General features: G+C 43.2%; 1 protein-coding gene and 1 long non-coding RNA gene across 6 annotated transcripts in view; one reads left to right on the top strand and one right to left on the bottom strand.

Moving 5' to 3' along the window:
* The window catches only part of nav1b (neuron navigator 1b), a 64244-nt gene that overhangs the window by 19337 nt on the left and 19666 nt on the right, over window positions 1-25241 (top strand). For 2 of the 5 annotated variants that reach the window (XM_076024953.1, XM_076024952.1), the window contains exons 4-9: window positions 5576-5678; window positions 7286-7630; window positions 20682-20832; window positions 21991-22291; window positions 23358-24108; window positions 24829-25241. The exon at window positions 24829-25241 is cut by the window's right edge and continues 4 nt beyond it. In XM_076024953.1, coding sequence (XP_075881068.1) covers window positions 5576-5678; window positions 7286-7630; window positions 20682-20832; window positions 21991-22291; window positions 23358-24108; window positions 24829-25241 — 2064 coding nt within the window. Of the gene's footprint in view, window positions 1-54; window positions 1123-5575; window positions 5679-7285; window positions 7631-17891; window positions 18024-20681; window positions 20833-21990; window positions 22292-23357; window positions 24109-24828 lie in introns of those variants that run through there. The other 3 variants (XM_076024954.1, XM_076024956.1, XM_076024955.1) reach the window with 3 other exon arrangements.
* On the bottom strand, window positions 15126-17749 carry LOC142887358 (uncharacterized). The gene is made up of 4 exons (XR_012926532.1): window positions 17611-17749; window positions 16375-16573; window positions 16206-16238; window positions 15126-15565 (listed from the first exon to the last, which is right to left on the bottom strand). It is a non-coding gene; the product is annotated as an uncharacterized LOC142887358 (long non-coding RNA).

The following is a 25241-nucleotide window of genomic DNA, read 5'->3' as shown; positions in this document are numbered from 1 at the left end:
GGAAGGGAGGAGGGAGGATGGGTGGGAAGTCGGAGGAGAGGGAGAGGCGGCAGAAAGCAGGGGGAGGAGGGAGCGTTGTTGCGTCTGCCGCTGTCATTCCGCTGCTGCGCGGTGCAGCGGCAGGAGGGTGTGCTAAAGGGAGGAGTGTGGAAAAAAAAACGGAGGAAAGGAGAGAGAGAGAAGGAGAGAAAGGGAGTGCCTGGGCAGCACCGCAACAGCTGCAGCAGCCTGTCAGGACGAAGGAAGGAGACGGAAGGAAGAAGGATAAGGCTGCAGGGAGCAGCATATTTTTGTGAATGGTCTTTTGTGGGGGAGAAAAAGGAGTCCATACGAGAGCCTGTTTTTCCTCCGTCGCTGATGATCATCTACATGGTCTCACGCAGGAGGCGTGTTTGGAAATAGCGTGAAAGGCAGCGGGGACCTCGAAGATGGAAAGAACGGACAGCACGAAGGCGTATGGCCAAGCAGATGGCAAAGGGGTTGGCATGGCAGCAAAGAGGGCCAAGTCCGGAGTGCCCCAGAGCACGCAGCGAGGTGAGCTGAAGGTTTACCGCCCGGGGAGCACCGAAGGGAGGCTGCCGGTGCCCTCCAATCTCCGCAAGCAGAGGTCCATGACGAACCTGGCCGTGCTCACTGACGCGGAGAAGAAGTTGCACCTTTACGAGCCCAAGTGGTGCGATGACATGGCCAAGCCCGGCGTCGGCCAGGTCAAGACGGGCAAGCCGAAGACAGCAGGGGGTGGCACAACCGCCGCCGGAGGTGGGGCGCCCCTCTCTCGAAACCTCTCCAAGTCCGAACACTCGCTGTTCCAGGCCAAGTCCAAGCCCTTCAGCCCGCTGGCGGCTCCCTCCGCTCTGAGCAAGCAGAGTCGCATTCCTCGGGGTCCCTTCGCTGAGGTTAAGCCCCTGAGCAAGGCACCTGAGGACGGCAAGTCGGACGACGAGATCCTCTCCAGCAAAGCCAAGGCCGGTGCCAAGAAGCACGTCGCCGGAGCTGGCGGGGAGTCTGGTTCTAAAGGCCAGGGAGAGGAAGGTGGGGACAAACCCTTCCTGAAGGTGGACCCAGAGCTGGTGGTGACGGTGCTAGGTGATCTGGAGCAGCTGCTTTTCAGTCAGATGTTAGGTGAGTGCAGATTCCCCTCCCCACAGTCCTGTGCTTGCAGGCTGCCATGTGCTACAAACCAAGTGCCCCCGTTTGAATGGTTTCTCCTAGTGCGCCTTACGGGCGGCAGCACGCCCCCTTTCATGCAGCCACCACATGGCACCTGCTTGCTGCTGCAGATCTACACTCGCCTGACACAATTTTTATGCAGGGATCCGACAGAGGAGGAAAATGACGTGTGTTTTTAAAGCAGGCTCCCTTTTTTATGAAAATCACCCAGGAAGCTGTATTCCTTGAGCATTTTCACACAGAAGTATTTGTAGGCGATGTCCCATTGTTCTAATTCCGCCAGCGTGTCACTCAGGTGTCTAACGCTTTGTGCTACGGCTCTTGTGAAATTGGTTAGGTTGCTTCCTAACCATTGCATGAAATAACCCCGAAGGGGTTGTGGTCCCTGTATATTGCTCCGGTGGCTGATTTGGATAATGGTCTGCCCGCGTCTCTTCTACGCCTGCCTCAAATAAAAGATGTGGGAAAAAGCATGCCATATTGCATTTATTTTAGAAGAAACAGACGCCGATTTAGCCACCTCCCACCTCTATTCATGTGGAGAGCTCTGATAGATGGTTCACACCCCATGCGAGACAGTGGTGCAGAGTGGTGAATGGCTTTCTCCGTGTGAATAGAGGTCAGGTTTATCAATACAAAAAGGGCTTGGTATAGAATAATGATATTGACTGCATGGTGGTGGTCAGGTTTATGATAATTCTATTGTTTTTTTTGCCAACAGTCTCAGACAATGATCTGGTTTAAGACACATGGTAGAAAAAACCTTATCAGTGTCTTTACGAGATTTAATTTAATGAGACAACTAAATTAGACAACTAAATATATTTTGTCCTTTTTAAAGAGTTAAAATATAAATCATCAAAACATCTGCAGGCATTTCATTAACTATTCAGTGATTCCATCAACCCAGTATGAAGGAGAACATGTTCTCTGTTGCATGTTAATCAACACATCTGTAGTAATTCCATGCCTCATTAGCGCATACGGCCATCTATGACTTGTGTTGGTCACACTTTAGGTCTAGCAAGTGTAGACAGTAATGAGTACATCTTGGATTAGTAAAATATGATGACAAAATTTTGTGACACTAAAACCATTGATTTTTAAAAGCTCTGCATATCCCGATACCACACCCATGTCTACTGTATTAATCCATTTGCAGAAGAATGCATTGAGCAACGACATTTATCACAATAAAAGTGTCCAAATGCTATAATTTCCCCAAATTAGTTGGAAGTAGATGTTCCTGAGAACGAGCCCTAATCTCATGTAGGTTGCTCATTTAGAACATTATTTAACCACAACTTCACAAAGCAGCTATTTAAATCCTTTTTGGTTACATTTTCTATGTATACAATTGTCCTAGTCATAGCACAGTGGCTATGACTGTTTCTGTAAATAGTTCTTTTTAATCATGGGAAGAATGCAGCTGTCTGTTTACAGTACATCCACAGCACATCTGATTTTAATCTTGCTGAAAGGATGCTTTAATTTCTAGCCAAAAAGGAATCTGCCAGTAAGAAATAAAGGAAAGCTAACACAGTTCAAGGACTAATTTATTAGCTCAACAGGGGAAACATTATCACCCACTGCCTCCTAATCAAAAGACAGTGCTGCATATGTGGGATGTTTGAAAAACCCATCCATCAGAATCCAAAGTTGGTTTTTTAATGCTGTATAGTTGATTACTTTTATGAAACATTTGGCAACTCCTGTCTAACTCAAGTTGTCATCATCTTAGGTCAGACAGTGGAATAGTGGGATTTGTGAGTGTGCACAATCCACTGTGTAATCATGAAAAGAGAATGCCCATGAATCAGTTTCTCCAAATTATTTTCTTAAGGATAAATCTACTGTGACAAATAGATTCATGGTCATACTCATGTAGAAAGAGGACGACTGGAGCGCCGTGGACAGCTGTACTTTTGTGAGGGAAGCTAAACCTCCACGAGACAGCGATGGGATGAGCAAACCTCTTTTCTTCATAATTATATGTGATCTGTCATGCAAGATGTCAGTCATTGCAATGGGCTACAGTTATGTGGAATCTTAGTTGTATGGTTAGATGTGGGTTAAGCGGTGGTTACAGGCTATTATAAACTGCATCACGCAATGGTCATAACATTTTGACTTTTGGAGCCACAGAACGGCCAAAGGTAACATTTGCAAACAAGGCACACATTGCTTCTGTTTATATATATATATCTATATCTATATGTATATGTATATATATGTACATATATATACATACATATATGTGTGTGTGTGTGTGTGTGTGTGTTCAAATTCTACACCTAAGTGGGAGCTGTTGAGTCTCTGTCTTAATTACATTTTTTTTTTTTTTTGCCTTTGTGATTTCCCACTTTTTGTGTGGCTGGTTCTGAAATATTATTTTTATGAAAAAATCTGCCTTACTTTAACCCCCTAGGTTGATTCAGTTTGGGCTATTTCATATCTTGAAGTCACAGATCTTTTAAGTTTACATCTGGCCTTGTATTCCAAGTTTTTTTCTCCACTGTCTGGAAGACATCCCATCTTTGCAGGTTTATATTGGACTGTCAGTCATTGTGCTGTGGTTAATGCATACAGTTTATAGTTAAAACAGCTGGGATTCAAATATGTGCTCTGCGTAAAGGATCTCTGTTTAACTTTATTCCCAGGCGCACAGTCAAGTAAATTAGCAGTATCCTAGAATTACAGTGTGGTTAGTTGGGTTTGTAGACATGATATGGCTCTCCTAGACTTGTTATTTGTCTTTATTGTGGGAGCCTTTAAATGATGGAGATGTTGTTTTTCCTCTCCCCTCTCATCAAGCCAAATAAACTAAGTATCTCTTTGGGACCACGGGGATTTTGTGCCTTTCCAAGTAATCTGGGCAAAAGGGGCGGCAACTCCCTTAGGCAACTGTGTCTTCTAAGACTCTATGTTTATATGCAGCTTACTGGTTCTTACAAAGGTGTATTGGGGGTAATGTGAAGCAACAACTAGCAATTTCTTGTGTAAGACGAAAGGTTTCTACTCAGTTTAGCACAGGGGTGGACAAACTTTTTGACGAATGGGCCCCAATGGGTTCTAAAATGTGGCAGAGGGGCAGAAACAGGAGCAGATGGATGGAGTATCATGACATTTCCAAGCAGTCCTGTTCTTTAAAATTTAACTGTGGAAATGGGGACTTGAAAACAAACAAGAAAAGTAAAACAATAGAATTTAGATCTTCTTCTGTGGATATTAATCCAACTACTTCTGCTAGCGTTAAACCACACTTACAAGCATTAAACCACATTTACAAGAAAAGTGGTCTGGATGTCTTACATTTCTCATTCTTGTTTTTGACTACGACCAGAGGGAAAATTTGTGCAAAACGCTGTAATGCTTTTTTTGGACTCACAACCAAATCCACCATTTACTTGAGTCATTTTGTTGTCACGTCTCATTTCCGCGTCAATTGCTACAAGGCAAAATAAAAAAAAATAAAAAACAAAATAACACAAATAAACCCATAATAAAAAGCCAAAAATGTTTTCTGGACACATGAGCTCCACATGAGAATTACAGATTTCAAAGCTTCACTTTTCTGGTCACAATAGAAAAGGCTATAATTGTGCAATGTGAATTTTGCTTGGTTGGATGAGACTTGATCTAGCTGCATCAATAACCAATCAAAGGGCTAAAATAAGAAGTAGACTTTGAGCAGCACATAAAATTAAAATAAGTTTATTTTTGACTTACTTGGCTGTATCGCCACAAAAAGGGAAGGCTAAATCATACGAGTCAATGTGTCCTCTGTAAGATCTGCAGTCAGGTGTCCTACATCTCACCCTTCTGAATTAGTTCAGTGCTTTCTTATGAAAACAGTACATTATCCAATTTGCTCACCTAAAAACCCTGATCTCTGCACTCATCATAATCACTTATGGGAGGGTTATTAGTCTCTTTACTGTGCTAAAAAAAAAACAACCTCTCCATGCATGAATGAGGCCTCTTTTGAATATGTACTATAATTAAACAATGACACTTAAAGTAAAGTGATGGTTTGGCATCGTCAAGACAACAAAGGTTTGCAAGCTGGTGTGTAGGAATGGCATTGGATTTATCATTTTTAATATGCACCTTGTCTGCATAGGTAAAAAAAAAAAAAAAAATAGCTTAATGAGTCCAACACTTGGAATTTGTCATTTTAATGGCATTATCATGTCGCTTGTAAATGTATGAGGACGGCATCAGTCATGTCAGTCCAGGAACAAATAATGCAAGCACGAACCACTGTGCGTGGGAACAAAATACATGCGTGCTCAGCTCTTTCCAAAAGCACTGTCCACATAAAACAGCCGCCTCTGTCTGTGTTTGATCTTGACATTCTAAATGATTTACAACCTTTTTTTTTTTTCACTCGGCTGACCCGCAGACCCTGAATCCCAGAGGAAACGAACCGTGCAGAATGTCCTTGACCTTCGCCAGAATTTGGAGGATACCATGTCCAGTCTGCGGGGTTCACAGCTTAGCCATAGGTGAGTACAGTAACAAATTGTTTATATTACATTGTTGACGAGTGTGTATTGTGTATCAACTGACCGGTAAGCACTCTTTTATAACTTCCCAACAAGTGTCATAGCAATTGGTGAAATGAGAAAATTCGGAGCCAAATCCGTCTGTTTTAACATGAGAAGACTTTCATGTGAGCAAACAGTTGATAGGCTGTTGGATCAATGCCCCAAAGCAGTTGCGTCTAAACTGTTGTGTTGTGGCTGCCTGGAGTGTTGCCACCTGGTTCACATCTGGTTTCCATCCTTCTTAAAGAGCCCCACTCTGTTTCATGATCATGACCTCATTTTAAAAATCCCTTTTTTTTTTCGCTCTTGCCGGCAAAAGGCCCAGTCATTAATTTGTTGCAACAACCAGAGCATGGCAAGACTCTGTCGGGGGACAGGTCATCGTTTCCTTTGGATGCAAAAGTTGGATTTTGTATCTTGTGCTATGAAGCAACAAGGAAGAAAAATATTCTCACGGCTCTTGTGAGTTTGTTTTTTATTATTATTAACAGAGAATACATTTTCTGTATTACTTGGAATATTCACTCAACATGTGGATGTTATAAACATGGACCTCATTGAAGCTCTTCTGATTTTACCCCTCACCCGTTGCCCAACAGTGAGTCTTGGCATCAACTTCCTAAAAGAAAAGGCTCTGACAGACATTTAAAAAAGCTCTCTATGCAGCACCAGACTCCCAGAGTTGTTTGCTGCCTGAGGGAAACAAAGGCTTTGAAAGACCAAGAAAAGAGCTATTTTTGCAATCAAAGATCACAGCTGCAAAACCAGATGGAAATACTAAACCACATCCAAGTTTAGTCAGATACATGGGAGACAGGGATCTTTGGTCTATTCATTAACACAGCTAAAAGGTTAGCAAAATTACGCTAAATGCACCGATGTATTGTAATTCTTTAAATAATTATATTTTATATTTCATTTTGCATACTAGCATTGATAATAACTGATATTGTATAAGAATAGAATTGTATAGTAACTATGAATTTCCATCCTGCCACTCTCAGCTCTTTAGTGGCACCAGCCATAGGCTCATATTGATGAATTATCCATCAACGATGGATAAAAATACTCTGGCCGTTGTAGCCACTGCAATATTTATTTGGGTGAGCTGGTGCATCTAGTTATGTAAGAGGGGAGAGACAGAAGATGCCCAGAGCCATTTGGAGGGCATCTCTAACCCTGACCCATTTCAATGGCTGATTGGGAAAACTTGTCAGGGGAATACTGATGCGTCATGGTAATGCAAAGTGAAGACACTTTTTTTTTTGGAAAGACACAGATGGAAGACTCATACGGGCCATTCCACTCTTTGTCACAAACTTCCAAGCAACTGCATTGTCAACTTGAGTTCCCAGAAGATGATACAACACAACTGCTTTATCTGGGTCGTGAGTGATTCAGTGCCACTGTGGGCATCTTTGAATAAGTCGGACAGGCATGTAAAAAAAATGTCTTGGTCTTGTGCGGTCATCCTTTTCTGGGTTTGTTTCTTCTGACAAGTTGGCAAAATGTTCCGGATGTCCAAAGTGTAACTCTCAGTGATCCCTTCCTCCGTCTCTCTCCAGCTGTCTGGACAGCAGCAACGTGGGCTATGACAGTGACGAGACCAACGCTCGCAGCATCTCCAGTCTCTCCAACCGCTCGTCACCCCTCTCCTGGCGCCAAGGCCAGTCCAGCCCTCGACTCCAAGCGGGCGACGCTCCGTCTTCCACAGGGGGATACCAGGGCGGCAAGGCCGCTTCACAGTACACAGCCCACACCATGCCAACTCGCAGCCACCTCAGCAGCACGTCACGCATCGAGCTTATGGAAGGCCTGGACGCCGATGACCTCAAGTCTGGTTACCTGAGTGACAGTGACCTCCTTGGGAAGAGCCTGCCGGACGATGACGACGACAACCTTGCAAATGGGTAAGAACGTCCAGAGTCGCTCCCAAGTTGTCTTCTTAACGGCCGGTGAGAGTTTGCAGATGCCTACATGGTTCTGGTTCTCTTTGAAAAGGTCTGTACTGAGCAGCTGCTGCTCATGCATAAACGTTCCAAATCTAGGTCTGTTGTCAATTTGCATTTCAAAATCGAAGTGGAACGCATTGATGTCCTCAATTTGCATTCAGGAATAGTGCAACTTTGAAACTATACTTTTCACGCAGGAGACATTGATTTTGTGCTTAGATATTGAGTCTGATAGGTTGCAGTTGGCAAACTTCTCAAAGAGCCTCTGATTAACAATTCTTTGCTGATATTTGTCCCCCCCCCCTGCTCTTAAGAATCTCTTAAGTGCCCACGACCTTATCAAATGCTACGACTGTGAATTGAAGCTTTCAGACATTCTTTTACTGAAGATAATTTAAGGACTGATCTGATGTGGATCACGCAACTATTCAGTTAATCTGCCTCTTTCTGAATTTAAGCACTATCCCGTCACTTATTTTTGGGTGTCTTTGGCAAACTCCCCTTTCCTGACCTTGAGGAGAAAGTGAAAGAAATTAGCACATTTCTCCAGTGTGGCTTAGTGGCCTCATCACTGCTGCACTTGCAGTGGGATTTAAGCTCATCCTCTGGGGCGATGTCTTTGCCCTGCTAGCCAGGTCATGTTCTTACTTCAGATTGCAGCAAGGAGACGAAAGAGGAAGAGACACATAGAAATGAGTGGAGAAAACAGTGTCTGGAATGAAGTGAGAAATGTGAAGTTAAATGAAAACAGCACAATGTTGATGATAAACTGCCTCTTAAACGGAAAGATTATCTTGACAAATATGCACAACGGGTCCACATGTGACTTCAGCGTTTTGTAAAGGGAAAGGCAAATTGATCATTCAGCAGTATTCCAAGACGGTCAGGATTGAACAGGGATTATGTCATTTTCCTCAATAAGTCTACTCTATATTTTTTCCTTTCCCTCTCCGTATTTTCCCCCAGAGTTTCATATTTTAGGTAGGCATTGAATGATGGGAGGCTTATCCAATGCAAAAAAGGATAATCAGTGTTTGTGTGCCTCTGTATGAGAAAAACAAACAAAGAGGGGGCAAAGTCAGTTATGCTCATAGCGCTCATTATGAAGTCACCTTTATTAACAGTCTCCAAACATGCTCTCAAGGTGACAGTGAGACCTCCCGAGGGGAGAGTTTGTCCATAAAGTGGATTATTACCAGTTATATCCAGAGGATTATGGGTGCATCCAATGTTTTTCAAGTGAGCTATCACAAGACTAATTATAGGCTTTTGTGGCTAGCAAAATGCTGCAAGATATAAAAATACAACGTTCTATTTTCTCCCTGACCTTGAGTGGGTTTTTATGCTCACACCAGAGGGATACAAAACTGTGAGACCCACTCTGCTCTCTAGGTATTACAGTTAATGTATGTGCAGCTGTTTTTCAGGATTATTGTGGAACTGCTGCTCTGTACACCAAAAACTAATCTGGGTTCATGCACACTGGAAACCTTCGGTGGAAATAACCAGCTAATCCTTTTTTTTTTTTTTAAACAGGCGCGGCAGAACATGCTCTAATTTTCTTCTTACAGTATCCTCTTGCAATTTCTGTGCCACATTTGCATTCCCACTGTATCCCAGTTGTCATACGCTCACAGTTCAGCTTGCAGAGAGCCATCAGCTACCAGCTCTTGAAAATAGACCAGGCTCCTCCTGCGTATCCATGGCAACCAGCTTGTAATCGACTGTATGAAGAAGTGCAATTTCTGCTCTCTCTCAGCAAGGGCACCGTTTGGTATTTTCATCCAATTAATTCATATAGCTCATGTTACACTTCAGTATCATAAACTGCTCTGGATGAGGGATTGGAGATTCAATCTTAGAGACAGTGCTATTGTTTTGCCTCAATATATCTTGCTTGCATATTTCAAGTCCTACGTAGAGTCTAACCTTTTAATTGAAGTAACAAGGGAAAAATAGATTCTGGTGAAATAATCAGATAGAATGTATGTTGTTGACAGTGAAAGAGAATGCAACCCATTGTTTGGTTTCAAATGGCTATCGATTAACCCACAGCAGACCTGACTGGCTTTTGAAAGGCTAACCGTGCACACGCTGACAGTAATCATTATTGCTGTCTGCCTCATCAATAACATATTGCCATTGAAAAGCCAAATCGCCTCATGAGCTCCAGCTCTCAGTCAAACTGGAGCACTTACATCAAGAGCATCCCATCATTTTAACCAAAAATCTGTCTGTACCAGCAGAAACAGAGATGAGTATATACAGCTGTACAAATAAAACAATATAGCAGAAGGAAGACTAAAATAAAATCGAAATCTAGAAATTGGTCCTTTAATAATCAAGGGATATGTGCTTATTTTATTCTTTGTGTAAAAATATTTAATTATGTTAATTAGTATAAGTTTTTCATCAAATTAAATTTTTATCAGACAGCTACAGCATATGTTGCTATCTTGACAGTTCGAAAACACTTCTTATTTCCGCATTTCTCATTTGGAAATTAGTGAGCAAAATTCCAAAAGAGTACATTCTATGCGCAAGGTAATGTTAGAAATATGAGTCTTCAGAAGGCCACTGATTTAGTGTTGACCGCGAAGCTGTCTAAAACCATAACAGTTTCCTGTGGTTAAATTCTTCTCGGCACATTGGAAACGTTAAGCACTCGCACACATGATATCACCCGACTGCAAGCCATATTTAAAACACTTTGTATGAGTAAAGCAGTAATCATGTTATATTGCTGGTGTATGGTTAGTTTTTCCATATCTGTCATATAAATAGTGCTGACTAGTCAGTGCCATGTTAGCAGCACTCAATTGCGGTTGATGGCTTGCGAGCACGTACCAGTCATAAGAACAGTTTCAGCATTTCATGTCAAATACAGATTCACCGTAGTAAACTTCCCAGTTGACTCTCTCTATTGAGAGAAAGACTTGAAATTAAAAATGTCAATAAAACTAGGGACCAAAACTATTAGTATCTCATTTGGTTCCAACCTCTTCTGGCTTCCTTTCAGAAGTGCCAGGAAGGCTATTAATGAAAGATTAGATGCTGTTTTTTTGCTTGGTATCTTTCACCGAGACCTCTTAAAACCATTTAGAGCAACAACACTCTCTCTGGCTGTATCCAGCTTCATGAGTTCTACAACCATTAATTGCCTTAAGATTACATTTGTGTTGTTTGGCTACCAAATGCTGCCTGTATATTGGATGACAAAAATAAAAGCCAAAGTATAAAATCAAAAAGCCAATAAAGCTTGACTAAGCCCTTTGTGATGTATGTACTTCAGGTTATTATTCCTGTAGTTTAATGATGAGATTGCACAGACATGATACCTGTTTTTTTTGACAAAATTATATTTTTGTCTTGCCAAATTTGGTTTCAATTAGTTACTTGATCGCACATAAAATGAAGTGCTTCATAATGGTTGACAGATGAATTAACCAACCCATGATTATGTCAATGGGCTCCGTAGGCGGCAGATGGGCCTGGAAACCGCAGTCACACCACTAAATGACTTTACCACTTCAACAAGAGGCACTTGTATCAAAGGTATTTTGGCTTTGCTTTGCTTTGTTGCAGTGGAAGGAAGTGCTGTCAATCATCGCTTATGTTAATTCAGTAAACATACCGGCTCTATCCACTTCCTCGTGAACGGTCTAGCAGAGACAGAGTAACATCACAATGTGGAGTCTTGTTTCACATCACATAATAAATGGTTGATGTTTGGGCCTCGACTGACTCCGCAGGGAAATATCCGGCTCTGTTATTTGCAGTGTTCACCAGCTATTCCTGATAATGTTGTTTGGCAGATAGCACTGTGTAGCTCTGTTGTTTGTAGTGCTGAGAAATGTGAAGTCTGTAGTTGTGGGTGCGAACGATAATTAATTTATTTATTTTTGCTTTGAGCACACTTGACAACGGTCACGTCATCAATTGTTAATTAAAAATATTGATTAAAATAGTAATGGGGGCAGCTTTACAATAATTGTAACCTATATAGTTGTAATGTATAACCTTTTTTTTTTAAATTGAACTTGATTCAAATAAAGTTATTGTTGCAGTATGTGAATTTGCACATGTAAATCATATTGCCAGTAATGTACACATTGTTTTATTGTTTAATCCATGTGGTAAAATAATGCATCATGGCCTACATATATAAATGATGGCACCATAGCACCATTTTTTAACACAAAACCCGACACGGTTTCACTGTAGGTAATGGCAATCGATTCATATTGTGTAAATGGGGCGATGTCTTGGTAAAAAAAAAAAAAAAAAGGTCTCCTCTACATCCTATAAGCCAAGAAAGGCGGTGGGGTTGATGACGTCTGGATTGTACCATTTTGAGTTTCCATATAGCGGCGCACGACCAGCAGTGCAGGGCAGAGAGAGAGGGCTGGTTCAGCAGCATCACATCTCGGCTCATGCGGCAACATGGCTCGGGATGTGCTGCCATGGCAACCGTCTTCCACTGACCCACTGATGGGCTGCTTTGTGTGTCAGTGTGATAGCTGCTGAACGGATTGATGTGTGTAGTGTGCACCGCGGGTTCATTTGTGTGTGAGATGGAGGGATGCAGTGAGCACTAGGCTGACGGACATAAAAAAGAGGGACACCAGCCTGACTTTGGCATGCTAATGGCTTAATTAGGCTGACTTTTAATTGCTATTGTGGGAGAGAGCTGCATGTCGAGCATGTTTGAGTTCTATAATTGTGTTTTTTTTTTTGTATATTGTATAAAGTTTAGAAAAATATTTTGATACACATATTTTTAAATAAGATTTGAGATATTCTTTACTGTGATAGATATTTTTTTTGTTAAAGAGCCCTTTAATACACCTTTCTAAAGTCGGACACGCTATGACTTTAGTATGACAGAGCGCATAGTTTCCCAGTGGACCGTCTTGATCCGTGAGAACTCTGCATCAGCAAATGCGCCCTGTAAAGCACGCAGAGGGGTTTGCTGCAGTCATCTGATCTTGGATCTCTGCCCAACGGCTGTCTGCACTCAATTTCCCTTGTCTTGCACGGGGCTTGGATTTCTCCGTAGTCTCTGAGTGCCTCCCTAAATATGAAAGCTTTACATGATGTCTGACCCACTTTACTGTAGGTGAAAAATAGTCTTCCCCTACTGGTGTTCGCCAGGTGCTGCTGCGGTTCATTAAGAGCACTGTTTTGGGATGGTCTTTCACAGAATGTGGCACTTTCAGGACGGATGAGTTGCAATAGTATATAATATATAATATAAATAAGTACAAAATACAGCTTGCTCTCATTTCTCTGCAGCCAATAGACATTGGGATACTGGCTATGCAACACACAGCACACAGTGACAAGGTGTGTGTGTGTGTGTGTGTGTGTGGGGGGGGGTCTTTTCTTCATTATGTTAGCCTCCCTCACCCCCCATGGAGTACCCATAGAGAAGCAGAGTTTCCCCTTCTCAATCACGAGAGGAAACAGCGGTTCTGGACATGTATACCAAAGAGAGAATTGGTGCAATTTAATTTGTGTCTCATCCACAAACAACAGAGTGACACAGATACAGTGTTTCACAGCATTGTCGTTAATGTTGAGGGTGATGGACATGACAATTGTTTTGCACAACTATCCAGATTGGTTGATGTGTTTGCAAAAATGTACCTTAATCCAAAGAAAATCAGAGGCCTTTATTCGGCCCGAGTGACATTTTCATTCTATGTAAAAAAAAAAATACTACATCTTCAAATGGTAGTCTGAGGAAACATTTTCAGAAAACTGGAAACTAGGCTAAAAATGAAGATTTAACATCTTTGGATACACAATAAGATCTGGCTATGTTTTATTGCCGCCCAGGCAAATAGTTCCACTGGGTCCCACAGACAGTTCGAACATCTGGGGTTGGTCTTATTCCCACATCAAAGTGTGGAGCAACACTGAATATATAACCCACCAGACCGCCTCCATATTCACCAACGTCTTCAGCCACGTGTATAATGCACCATTACAGCTGGCCTCCAAGGAGTGTGAGTCACCCCTATATCATGTCTGTGTGTGGCCGTGTGGGTGTGCAGTTTGGACACCACTTGCGTGTTAAACTGAGCCCCAGGTGCAAAACATGACACAGTTCTGTGCTACAGTCTTTCAGACAGGGAATATAAACAATTAAAAATATATATATTAAATAGAAAGTCCAACCGGTTAATGAAATATTAAACAACTCACCAATCAGTTTGTTGATGTTGGCACAAAAATGTCAGGGATTTTTTCCTTTGAATATGTCTGATGGAGTCTGTTTGGTTTTGATGAGCTCACGTCTTTGGCTCCACTTCAAGTCCATGCCGAGACCCACTCATCACTCAGAGGGTGAACAGAGTCAGCTCGAGTTCAGTTTAAAATGCCAAATCAATCAAGACGATGTGAATTTGTCTGAGTGAGTCGGTCAGGCTCAGATAAAAGCAGCACACAAGGACAAGTTCATAAACGGCAAGAACTTCTAAAATGCCTCCGTAGCCGAGTATTTCAGACAGGACTTGAGTGCATCGGTCGGATCGTTGCTACATCTGCGGGAGCAAGTGTCCAGTTTGAGCTTAATGGAGAATGTATATTCATTTTCCAGTCCAATAATCAGATGACAAGTCCATTTTCCGAGCCTATGCTGAGTGGGGGCGGCCGTCCACGGTCCCAGATGCAGGCGGTGATGCATCTCAGGCCCATTTACTGCAGCGATGTACTGCTACCCCGTGATGAAGGCAGTCCACTCCTGTTTGCCAAGCTATGGTCAGTCTCAATACAGATCAAAATTATGCATAGGGACCGCTTGACATGTTCCGAAGCACATAACTGAACAGACACAAATGAGCAATGCGACCGTGCTTGAGATGTAATTGTCCACACTACGTAATGAAGGGGTGAGGTGTGCTGTTTCTTTGCTGCATCAGTGAGTTTGGAACCCAGTGAAGTTTGTTTTGTTTTTTCTCTCTCGATAAATGCCAAGCGATTCTTCCTTTTGAAACAGGGAGAAAATATATTCTACTCCTGACTGCTGCCTTGGGAAGGGAGAGATTTATTGTGCCTCCTACTGGAAATATAATGTCATAACGCCAGCTGTAGATCTGAAGTACTACACACTTTTATATTCATTAAATATCCAGTATTGCATCATCCATCATTTCTCTGATGTGAACTCAGAATATAGGGCTGCCCAAGCCTTTGGATCTGCCTTAGGAAACTTCGGCCAGACACGAATGCATGTGGCACAATTCAGGTTTAGCTCTTACTTTTTCCAGCACAGTTTTTCTTTTTATTGTTAACTGAACTTATAAGATTTCATTTTTCAGAAAGTACAGACTCCTAGCCGCACACTTGTCCAACACTTTCAAAGTGAGGAGGAACAAGAGTCTTTGACCTGACACACTAACTCTTCTTGCAGATTTCATTCTTCTAAATTTGGCTTATTGCTCCAGATTCCAACATACTATAACTTCCAACACTTTTGTTTTACACACACTACCACTGTTTCTGTGACCAACCGATTGAGTATCGCAGTTGTACAAAAAACTTGTATAGCCGCATTCATGTTGCCAGAGCGGTAATTTAATTCGAAGTGGCTGCCTGTGTTCGTTAACACTGCATGTATTTCAAAAGCAGTTTGCATGAATTTGACAGTTCATGTGTCTTTCCCCACTAATGCGTTTCCTTGAGAAGCCCAAGCCCTGCAAATTAAAGCACAGTTTGCTGCACGAGAGATCAGCAGCACGAATAAGTCACAAGGCCCAGCAGTGTAAAGGTCGGATCATGGAAAAGGTTTCTTGCCTGCAAGCCCCAGAAAAACGTGAAAATGGCCCTCGTGTTTCCAGGTGATCTCACAGATGGCTCTCTTCACTGTTTTAACAGTTTGTAAACAGCCTAAACGCAAGGGCTCAATTAGCTTCAACCAAAGCAAACATGAAGAGGATGTTTCTGACACAAACCATTTCGGCATTTGTGCAAGACAGCTGTTACTGTACAGGGCAAACATGACTTCAAGGCATTGTGAGACGACTGCTTGTTTAGCAACTCTGCGGCATGGCTGAGTTAAACAGGAGACATAAAACAAAACCGCTGACTGTAAACAATTTGAATAACTCTGCATTTGAGACAGACAACCAAACAATCCGATTTGCCATTAAAAGGAAAGTAACCAGCAGATTTGGATGTTTCTTTGTGGTTTTTGTGGGAAAATTGAGAAGAGCGCAAGGCAGCAGGAGGAAAAGCTCTTTTTCAGATGATGATAGAAGTTAAGATATGAAAAGGCAGCGGCAGACACAACAATCTTTTATCAGCCCATCTTCGCAATATGTTCAAGTCATTTTGGGGTTATGCCGACATGTCTGGTACAGACTGACAGCAAAAAAAAGTTGCTTAATTTCAACAAATAGCAAAACCACAGTCATTTTCCTTCTCCGCTTTCTTTTTTGTTTATATCACAAGATGTGACCTGGAAAAATACAGTGCTTCAAGACTGTACTGCATTTTAAAGGCCATTGTCAGGAACTTTGACTCTTACCTTGAAGGTTGCCAAAAGATGCTGGTTGATTCCCTGCAAGATGAAAAAAACAAAAAAACAAAACACACCTTCTTGTTGTTTGTTCATCTTACCAACATAATTTGTGTGAGTCATTTTAGACTAGGATGTGGAGAGGGTGTGAGACCTCTTTGGCTCGCAGAGCTTTTACCTCCTGGACTGGTTTGCAGAGCAGCTGAGATGTGGTGAGATCATTCCAGTGACTGTTCCACTTCTAATGAGAGGGGAAGGGAATGCTGTCCAAGGCTGCTTATGCCTTTCTGAAGGTCCTCGTGTCATCTGTGGCCTTTGTGGTCGTACAGTCAGAGATTCAGACCATACTGTGGATCAAGTTTTTCCACAGCCAGCTCCTGTAAAGGTAATGAATGAAGATGGTGTACTTTAGGGTCATCCATCATGATAACTGACCCGTAAATGGTTTTATATTTAAGGTTTACTACCAGTTAAAACATTATAAACAATTACTCTAAAACACACTTACAAAACTGAGAAGGAGTAACCAGACATTTGTTGGCTTTAAGACTGCCCTGATGTTGACCTTTTATTCATGAATTCATTAAGCAACATCAGGGAAAACCAATGTTGATAGATGCTCAGTATTGTGATTTTTATTTAAATTTTTTGTCAAGCCTCAGCTCAATTGCCTCCTTTCAACAGACACAGACCTTTGTTGGAATAGAGCCTTGTAACTCAGACTATGCAGTTCTGAAGAATGCACACTGATTTACAAGCAGCTGGTATTAATTGTTTAACATATGGTTCTTTTTTAATTTTTATTTCACTGAAGGGACAGTTCATCCAAAATGGAAGTTTCACCCATAATCCACGCAACAGTTCTGGAGTTCCACAAAGAGAAATGATTTGAGCCAGTGCCAAATCCTAGCCATGTACTCGGATGTCCTCCAAGTGTCCAGAAGACTGGGCAGTCCACTGACTTTGATTGCAGGAGACTAAAATTAAATCAAAATACAATGTTAACGTTGCTATTTGAGGACAGATGTATTGCACCACATGTATAATAGTTTGGATATTTTTTTTTTGTATTGTAGTTGTTTATTTAATCATGTTACATGTGAGACCATTACTACCAAAGGCCTTGAGTGTAAAGGCAATGGATGAATAGTGTTCTATTATGCTGTTAGCGGTAAATGAGTAAAATATAGGTCTGAAGTATCCATCTGGTAGATAAATCAGGTAGATTGAAAACATACCCCTAGCGTAAAATATAAGAATTATTATTCGGTTTTTAATCTTTCTACACATTTCTTTATCACAATACCACGCAGTACATCAGCATTCAAATACAGGTGCACGTAGTCAATATCTAATTGTGTAGCTAGTTTTTGTTTTGTTTTTTTGGAGAGGGGTTATTTACTAATGCGCGTACCTGTGAGATTTGCGATAGGTGCGCACACATACATACGAATCTTTCTTCGACTTCCCGTCTGCACGTACGATACATGGTACAGTCTCTCAAAGGCTAGCATGGGCTGTGTGGACCATGAGCACGGCCAGCCCCTCTCGAGTGGGAACACGGGGTCCTCCTCCCTGCTTCCCCCCTCTTCTCCTCTGGCGAGAGGAGGGGGGAGTTGCTTCTCTTGTGCCTGACCGCCGCTCATTCCTGCTCGCTGAATGGGAGAGAGGGGAAAGGGGGTCTCTGGCTTGAGAGGATATGAATTTGAATGTCGGCACACGGGCGGTTGACTGGAACTCCGACATACGGACATTAATGAGCGGCCGGATTTTGGTCGGGAAGGTTCCGCCTCTGCCGCCGCGGGCTAAAGGACCGATACCCTCGAGGTAATAATGACGTTCTATTAAAACCGCCGGTGAAGAGGAACAAAAAGTAATGTTTGCAGTTTGACGTGTATATTATGTCGCTTAGGTTAATGTTAAATATCCACTTTGGCCTCTCATTTTATGTAGTAAGCCACGCATGTGCTGTTGTTGACAGTGACCAACAGCGAGGTTTGATCAGCCTATCAAATGAACATGAGAATTGCAAACCTTTTTCTTTTTTTTCTTTTTTCTTTTTTTTTTTAATATATGTTTTATTTTCATTTTACTGTTATATCTATTTTTACCTGAGGCAGACAGATGTTCGTTTTACTTGTCATGATGCTGGGAGGAAGGGGGTGTTTTTTTTTCCTTTTTTTCTTTTATTATCTAGCCCCTCCCTTTTAACTTATTTTATTTCCTTAACTTTTAAAATGTTGCACTCATTTGTTTTATTTCTGCATTTAGTCTGCTGGACTCTTTGCTGCTAATGTGCCTGTGCATTTTATCCTTTGGTCATAACCATTGTTATTCCTTCTTTCAGCTGTCAAAGTCTTCAGACTTTGCCTTTCCCACAAAGCTCTCTGTAGAGATTGTTTTCCCAAAGTCTATTATTATATGCAGTCGTTTTAGATCATTTTTTTTTTTTTTTTTTAATCTACAGTAGGTTTCGGCCTATGTTTAACGTGAGTTCCAAGAATAGAATGTTCACTGTGTCCATCTGTGTTTTATGTGATGCTGTTCGATCCAGCGCCAAGTCTGGACACTGATCACATCCCCACCCTCCTTCACGGCATCAGTCATCCCAAACATTTTCACAGAAACCTTAATTCAATAAAAAGAATAATGGTGCGAACCCATAAATCACAAGTGGGCGTTGGAAGCCTGCCACAGAAAACAGAAATCTAATTGCCACCCTATGTTTAAAGTATGCACTCTGCTGTTGCTCTCCCACTCTCCTCCCTCCCTGGATTTCACCTCTGAGTGCAGGCACTCTTGCCTAAACAGCCCTCCGGCAGCAATGTCTCTTCTTAGGCTGACATCCCCGGGCAGCCATTCACAACCCTCCCCTGTTGCCACAGACAGAGGTGGTATTGTTCAGTCACGCCATAAACTTCTGGGCCTGTGCAAATCAAAATGATTTCGCTTGTTGACAGTGTGTGTGTGTGTGTGTGTGTGTGTGTGTGTGAATGTCTTATAGTTATCAAAACACACACCTTTTCAAATGTAAGGCCATGGTTACAAGTTACGAGGGCATGCCAAGGTCACAAATCCTGTCACAAAGATGTTCCCCCGTCAGGCCTTTAGTGCAAAAGTGATGGACGCCTTTTTTTTTTTTTTTTTTTTTGAAGACCAGGAAAAAGCCTTTATAAATGATTTCCAATATGTGATCTTGTCCAGTTTTGAATGTGTACTGGCCACTTCTGTGCCCCTTCTTGGAATCCCATCTCCTTTGCTTTGGCTAATTGCAGACTGCAGACCAGCAGAAAGCGTTTCCAACTTGGCATGGAAAGCACCAGGAAGCAAAAAGAACTGATTCAGCTCAACAAAATGTTATTAATTTACCTTTTCCACTGCGCCACATTTCTCTTCACCAGCTTGAATTTCACGACGACCTGCTTTGCCAAAAGTAATGATGGGGCCAGGTAGATACAGATCTAAGTGGTTCTTTCACATAGCACTAGGTTTTGTTTTTTTAAAACTCATTTAGACTTCTTTGTTTTCTGAAGAATCTAAAAATGTCTTTTGTCTTAATTTCATTCCATTATTCGGTTGAGTGAGAGGCTACACCTCCTCCTGAACTCTGTAACTGATGTGACTTTCAGTGCACCGTGCGAACAGCCTGCCTAGTGAACAGTTGTTGGTTTTTTTTGTTTGTATTTTGTGGCCAGGCCCTGCTGTCCTCACACCAGGGGCCAATCTGGCAGCATCTGTTTCACAAGCGCGCTAGACTTCATTGTTGAAGGCGAAGGTCGGAGAGGGTTTAGGAGGCTGTCACTCTCTCTCTTTTTTTTTTTCTTCCGTCCTCCGCCTGTGTCTTTGGAGTGTTCCAGTCGGTGTTCCAAAACCCCCAGCTGCCACTCACTCAGCCTGTTATTCTGCACGATATGTCAGAACATTCTGTAAGATTTCCCTCAGAGCTAAATTTAAAGCTCTTGCTGTTTTAAGATCGTCATCTTGCAGCAATCCAAGTTGAACCTTTCATTTTGGCAAAGATGTGGTTGTACTGGTTTCTAAAATTTAGAGAGAGAGAGAGCGTTTCAAATGAAAACATTGGGTTCTTCACTGCAAAAAAAAGGACAAAAATAACATTTTAATAATGAAAATCCAGCATCATAATAAATAAATCTACCCCAAATTTAAGTCATGCGTACGCTGCCAAAGTCCTTGAATTTATAGTGTATTCTGTTATTAAAACATAAATTGAAAATCTGAAATTTTTAAAGTTACACTGGAGTGACATATGATGTTTGGTTGTAGGAGTTAAAGTCTGCTGGGACTACCTGCTTACTTGTGCGTGTGGTTACGCAGACGGCAGATGGATCTCTAGCCTGCCAGCTTTTCTTTAGTCAATCACTCGAGCTTCCTGCAGCCTTTAGATTTCCTCTATTTACGGCGTAAAAATTTGCTCAACAGCTGCACTTTTTCGCTAAGCGGCACACTTTTCTTTGTTTGTTTCAGGTGGGACGAGAGCAGCTCCATCAGCAGCGGTCTCAGTGACGGTGACGGCGATGGCTCCGAAAACCTCAGTTCGGAAGAGTTCAACGTCAGCTCCTCGCTCAACTCCCTCCCGAGCACACCGCTGGGATCCAGACGCAACTCTTCCGCGATGGTGAGCTGAAAAAACAGTGCCCAACAGCCCATGACAACTTTATGGCTCCTCGCCTGCTTTTTTTTCCCCCTTTTTCTTAAATTACTGGTTAAGATTACTACCAAGCCCTTCACTTGATGCTTTTGCAGCGTGTTACTCTGCGATGTTTGCCACAAAATCACACCGCAGACCTCGGCTCTATCTTTTAATCGAAACTAAAGAGGTGCGTAGTTAGTCCGAAAATGTGTCACTATTACAATTTATTGTTTCTAGACTTTTTTTTTGTTCCAGAAAACACATGAAAACATACTTTTATGACATTAATGTTTTGTTTTCGTTTTCTTCTTCTCTTGGACGTTAACGTTTTTACCTCACTTCCGAGGTTTGTCGGTTAGATGTCTTCTGTTTTTGCACTCAAACATTTTGCAGCACGATTGTCAATCTGTTTTTGAATGCGTTTGAAGATGATGTGGTTTGGGTGGTGGATGGTTTTCTGCTTGGATGTGTTGTTTTCACCGTCTCCACAGGTAAATGCTTTCTCTGCGTTTTTGCTCACTTGCAGACGGCTCCGTCGGGATAGAATTAATTTAAGCGCGACTCAATGAGCCATCTGTCGCTCTATTTTACATTCACAATGTGCCAAGAACCACACGCTTCATTTTGTCCTCACTGTTGTCCCCTGAATGCACCAATGTGATAGGTTCTCTGTTACAGTGAATCTAGCTTTTATCATGCTGGGTAAACAAAAATGTTTCTGTTCTGTTCTGATATCTACATCTTTTTTAATTCTCTACTCTTTTACAATAGATCCACTGGCCTAAAGTGAGTCAGAAAATCCATGCATCAGATAAAGTTCTTCACCAGAAAACGGATAAGCATTAACCATCTTCTGATGTTGGTTATTTGCTTTACTTAGATGGCACTACATCGGGCACTACATCGTTCATACTGGGCATTTTAATCGGTTTCATTTTTCATTTGTCTTTCTCCTCTCTGCCTTTTTGTTCAATATTATTTTTCTTAATCCAGTTTGGGGTGGATCCCTCCCTGCTTCCCCTTGGAATGCAGTCGTGATGTAGCAAAGATAACAGAGAGCAGCCAAGTCCGCAGATAACAGCGGACCGTGTCTGCTTCCCCTCACGGTGCCTCTTGCACGTTTTTTTCTTTTCCCTTTTGCAGCTTCGCACTGATGCCGAGAAGCGCTCCCTGGTGGAAAGTGGACTCTCTTGGTACAGCGAGGACGGCAAAGCCAGCCACAAGCTCAGCAGCAGCGCCTACGACACGGGGAGCCTCAAGACCGAGGCCCCCAGCAAGTGGAGGAAGAAGCCGCCGAGCCTCAGCGAAGAGGCGGGATTCAGAGGAGAGCTGAAAAAGCCCCAAAGCCTCGGCCATCCAGGTGCTTTCAAGAAGGGGCGTAACCCTCCGGTGGGCGTGACCTCCCCCATCACGCACACCTCCCAAAGCACGCTGAAAGTGGCAGGTGAGATTCGGACTGTATTCTCACTGAGAAGGAGTCAAAATAACAGGCCAACAGTACGCGGCACCTGTGGCACAGTTTATCTTCTCTCGCTGATGTAATTAATGGTTTGAACAATGTGCCAATTTGCTTTTCAAATACTTTTTAAGAAAGTAGACAGCAGACAGCAGCATGTGCTGTCATAAAAAATCAAGTACGTCACTGTCATTATAACGGTATCATTTGAACTCCGCTATGATCCACGCTGCCAGAGTTCAGCGTGAAACATGGTTAGGTCAGAGATTGCGTGTATCTGTTCTTTGTCAAGTCAAACACAGCAGTGTTCCACCTCAGCTTTGATCGAGCCAGAACTTGACTGTAGCGCTGTGTATGACATGGAGGGGAAAAAAGAAGGTTGCCATGAAATCTATGTGATTGAAAACACAAAATCTCAGCTTGAGGGCCAGAGCCATGTTTGTGTTACACAAAAGCCTGTAAGTCCCTGCCAGAGACTCAGCGTCTGCAGAAACTGCATCTATTTAATCCCAAGCAAAACATTTTGTGATTAAGTAATGGCTTAAAATTGCAGGATCAGCATTTCTTGGCCTTTCATTTTCAATTTCCCCCAAATTTAAACAAAAGTGATGCAGAGCTGCTGGCCTGTATTCCAGCCAGTGGGAGTGAAAAGTGTCCCCTGAAGCTTTGCGAGGAGATCTGAGGACAGCTGTGATGAATTTCTTTTAAGAGCTCTGTTCTAACAGTATTGAGCAAACCTCAAGTTAATCAAATCGTGAACTTCTTCTAGTAATGGGGCACATTCATTCATATGTGTACAAAAATAAACACTGTTTTAATGGTTCTGTTAAACAGAGAATTGTTTTTGCTGGCTTTGTCACTTGCCTGCTGTTGACTTGTTCTCAGTCTCATGATTTATAGTTTTTATCAATTTTTGTCTTAGGTGACTACTGTTATATTTATAATAGTGATAAAGTAAAAAAAAAAAAATGCATGAACTCCTTCTAGTTTTCAAATGTGTGCCATTCAAAGAGATATCCTACTATTTCCTCATGCCCTCTTTTTCCTGTTACAGCGCCTAAAAGTGAGCGGCCTCTGGATAAATCCAAGATTTCCATCAAATCGTCGGGTTTACAGCGATCCCGCTCGGATGCCGGCAGAGACCATCACCTCGGGGAGCACCGCAAGCCCCCGTCGGGTCTGGTCAAACCCTCCGCCGGGACCTCGTTCGGCTACAAGAAGCCGACGGCCACCGGGACGGCCACCGTCATGACAGCAGGTGGCGCCACAATCTCCAGCGGCTCTGCCACCGTGGGGAAAATCCCCAAGTCATCTGGCATCCCCGTCAAGCCCGTCGGAGGGGGGCCGCCGTCGGGTCGGAAGAACAGCTTCGACGCCAGCAGCGAGCAGGGCTTCCTCGGCTCCAACGCCCGGAACAGCATTCAGTACCGGAGCCTCCCGCGACCAGCCAAGTCGAGCACGCTCAGCGTGATCGGTCGTCCGGCGGCCCGGCCGGTCAGCGGCACCATCAACCCGGGTCTGCTGAGTCTCAAACCGGTGCCCGTGGCCTCCAGCTCGGGTCCCAGGGTCAAAGAGCTGAGCGGCGCGAAGATGGGCAGCCGCACGTGCTCGGGCCCGGTGAACCAGACGGACCGAGAGAAGGAGAAGGAGCGAGCCAAAGCCAAGGCCGGCGGCGCCGACGTGGACTGCGGTTCGCTGAAAGGGGAGGAGACTCAGCCGAGCGAAATGTCCGCCGTCAAACTGCACGGCCTGAGGCGGACCAGCAGCAGCAAGTACCCCGAGCTGTCCTCCCCGACCACACCAAGGTCATTAAAAAAACTCCACGTTCACACCCAACCACGCCAATCAGGCGACAGCTTTCTCCAAATTCTCCAGTGATACTTGATCTCATGTCTGTACCTCTAGTGAGTTGAGTAACACTAGAAACTAACCTTCACCCTAAAAAAAGGCACATGATTTACAGAAATGACATTGTAAACAAAGAAAAGAGAGAAAATCTATCACTTGGGGACTATATCTGTTCCAGGATCAGCAGTTTTGTGGTCCAGTGGCTCCAAACATGTCTGCATGTCGTTGTAGACACATGGCTGTTTCAAACAATAGCTCCTCTGTGTTCTCGGCCACAGAAATGAAGAGAAAAAGGAAGTGGGAAGTTCTGCTACCTTGGGCTCTTGTAAATCCATTACGCTTTGTGCCTACTCATCCAAAACTGATTGAGCCAATGTTGCCGCAAGTGGTGGCGAGGGAAAACTGAATGACAAAGTTTGCCGAATCACGACTGCGAGTTTTGAATCTTCTGTGTGGAAACGTTTCAGTTTCCCCCACGATGAAGTATTGAGAAAGAAAAATAAAGAAGACAAGTCGCAATCAATCCAGCAACCTTTTGCTGTGAGGCAACAGAGCCAAACTCTGCACTCCTGTGTCACTCTTGTTATAGTTAATTTCTCTAAATAGGACCACATATCACCCTACATCATTTATTTTTTCTTTGTTTTTCTATACTCACCTCTCCTTCCAATGTTCAGGATGCTGAACACCAAGTCTCTGGGCCGCCCGCCCAGCCTGGCCCACCTGGACAAAGTCAACTCCAACAGTCTCGACTCCTGCGTGACCATCCAGGACCTGCCGCCCAAAGTCCCCCCGTACTCCAAGCTGCAGGACCTGGCCGGTGCCCACGTGTCCGCCCGCCTCACGCCCAGCCCGGCGCCGGTGCTGCACATCGACTCCCCGAGCGCCTACACCAGCGACAGCCTGAGTGTGGGCAGCTCCCCGCTGCTCTACCCGAAGCTGTCCGGGATGCACCGCAGCATGGAGTCTCTGCCCCTGCAGATGAGCCTGCCGTCCAGTGCCAGGTTCGCCAAAGCCGACCAGCACGAGGGTGATGAGAGGGGCAGCGGCACCTGGGGAGCTGCCAGTAGGACATCTCTCAACCTGACAG

The sequence above is a fragment of the Nelusetta ayraudi genome, unplaced genomic scaffold, assembly GCF_046127955.1.
Source record: "Nelusetta ayraudi isolate G7.1 ecotype Tasmania unplaced genomic scaffold, CSIRO-AGI_Nayr_v1 ptg000017l, whole genome shotgun sequence".
In the NCBI taxonomy this organism is placed as follows: Eukaryota; Metazoa; Chordata; class Actinopteri; order Tetraodontiformes; family Monacanthidae; genus Nelusetta; species Nelusetta ayraudi.
This window is presented reverse-complemented; position numbering and strand designations above follow the sequence as displayed.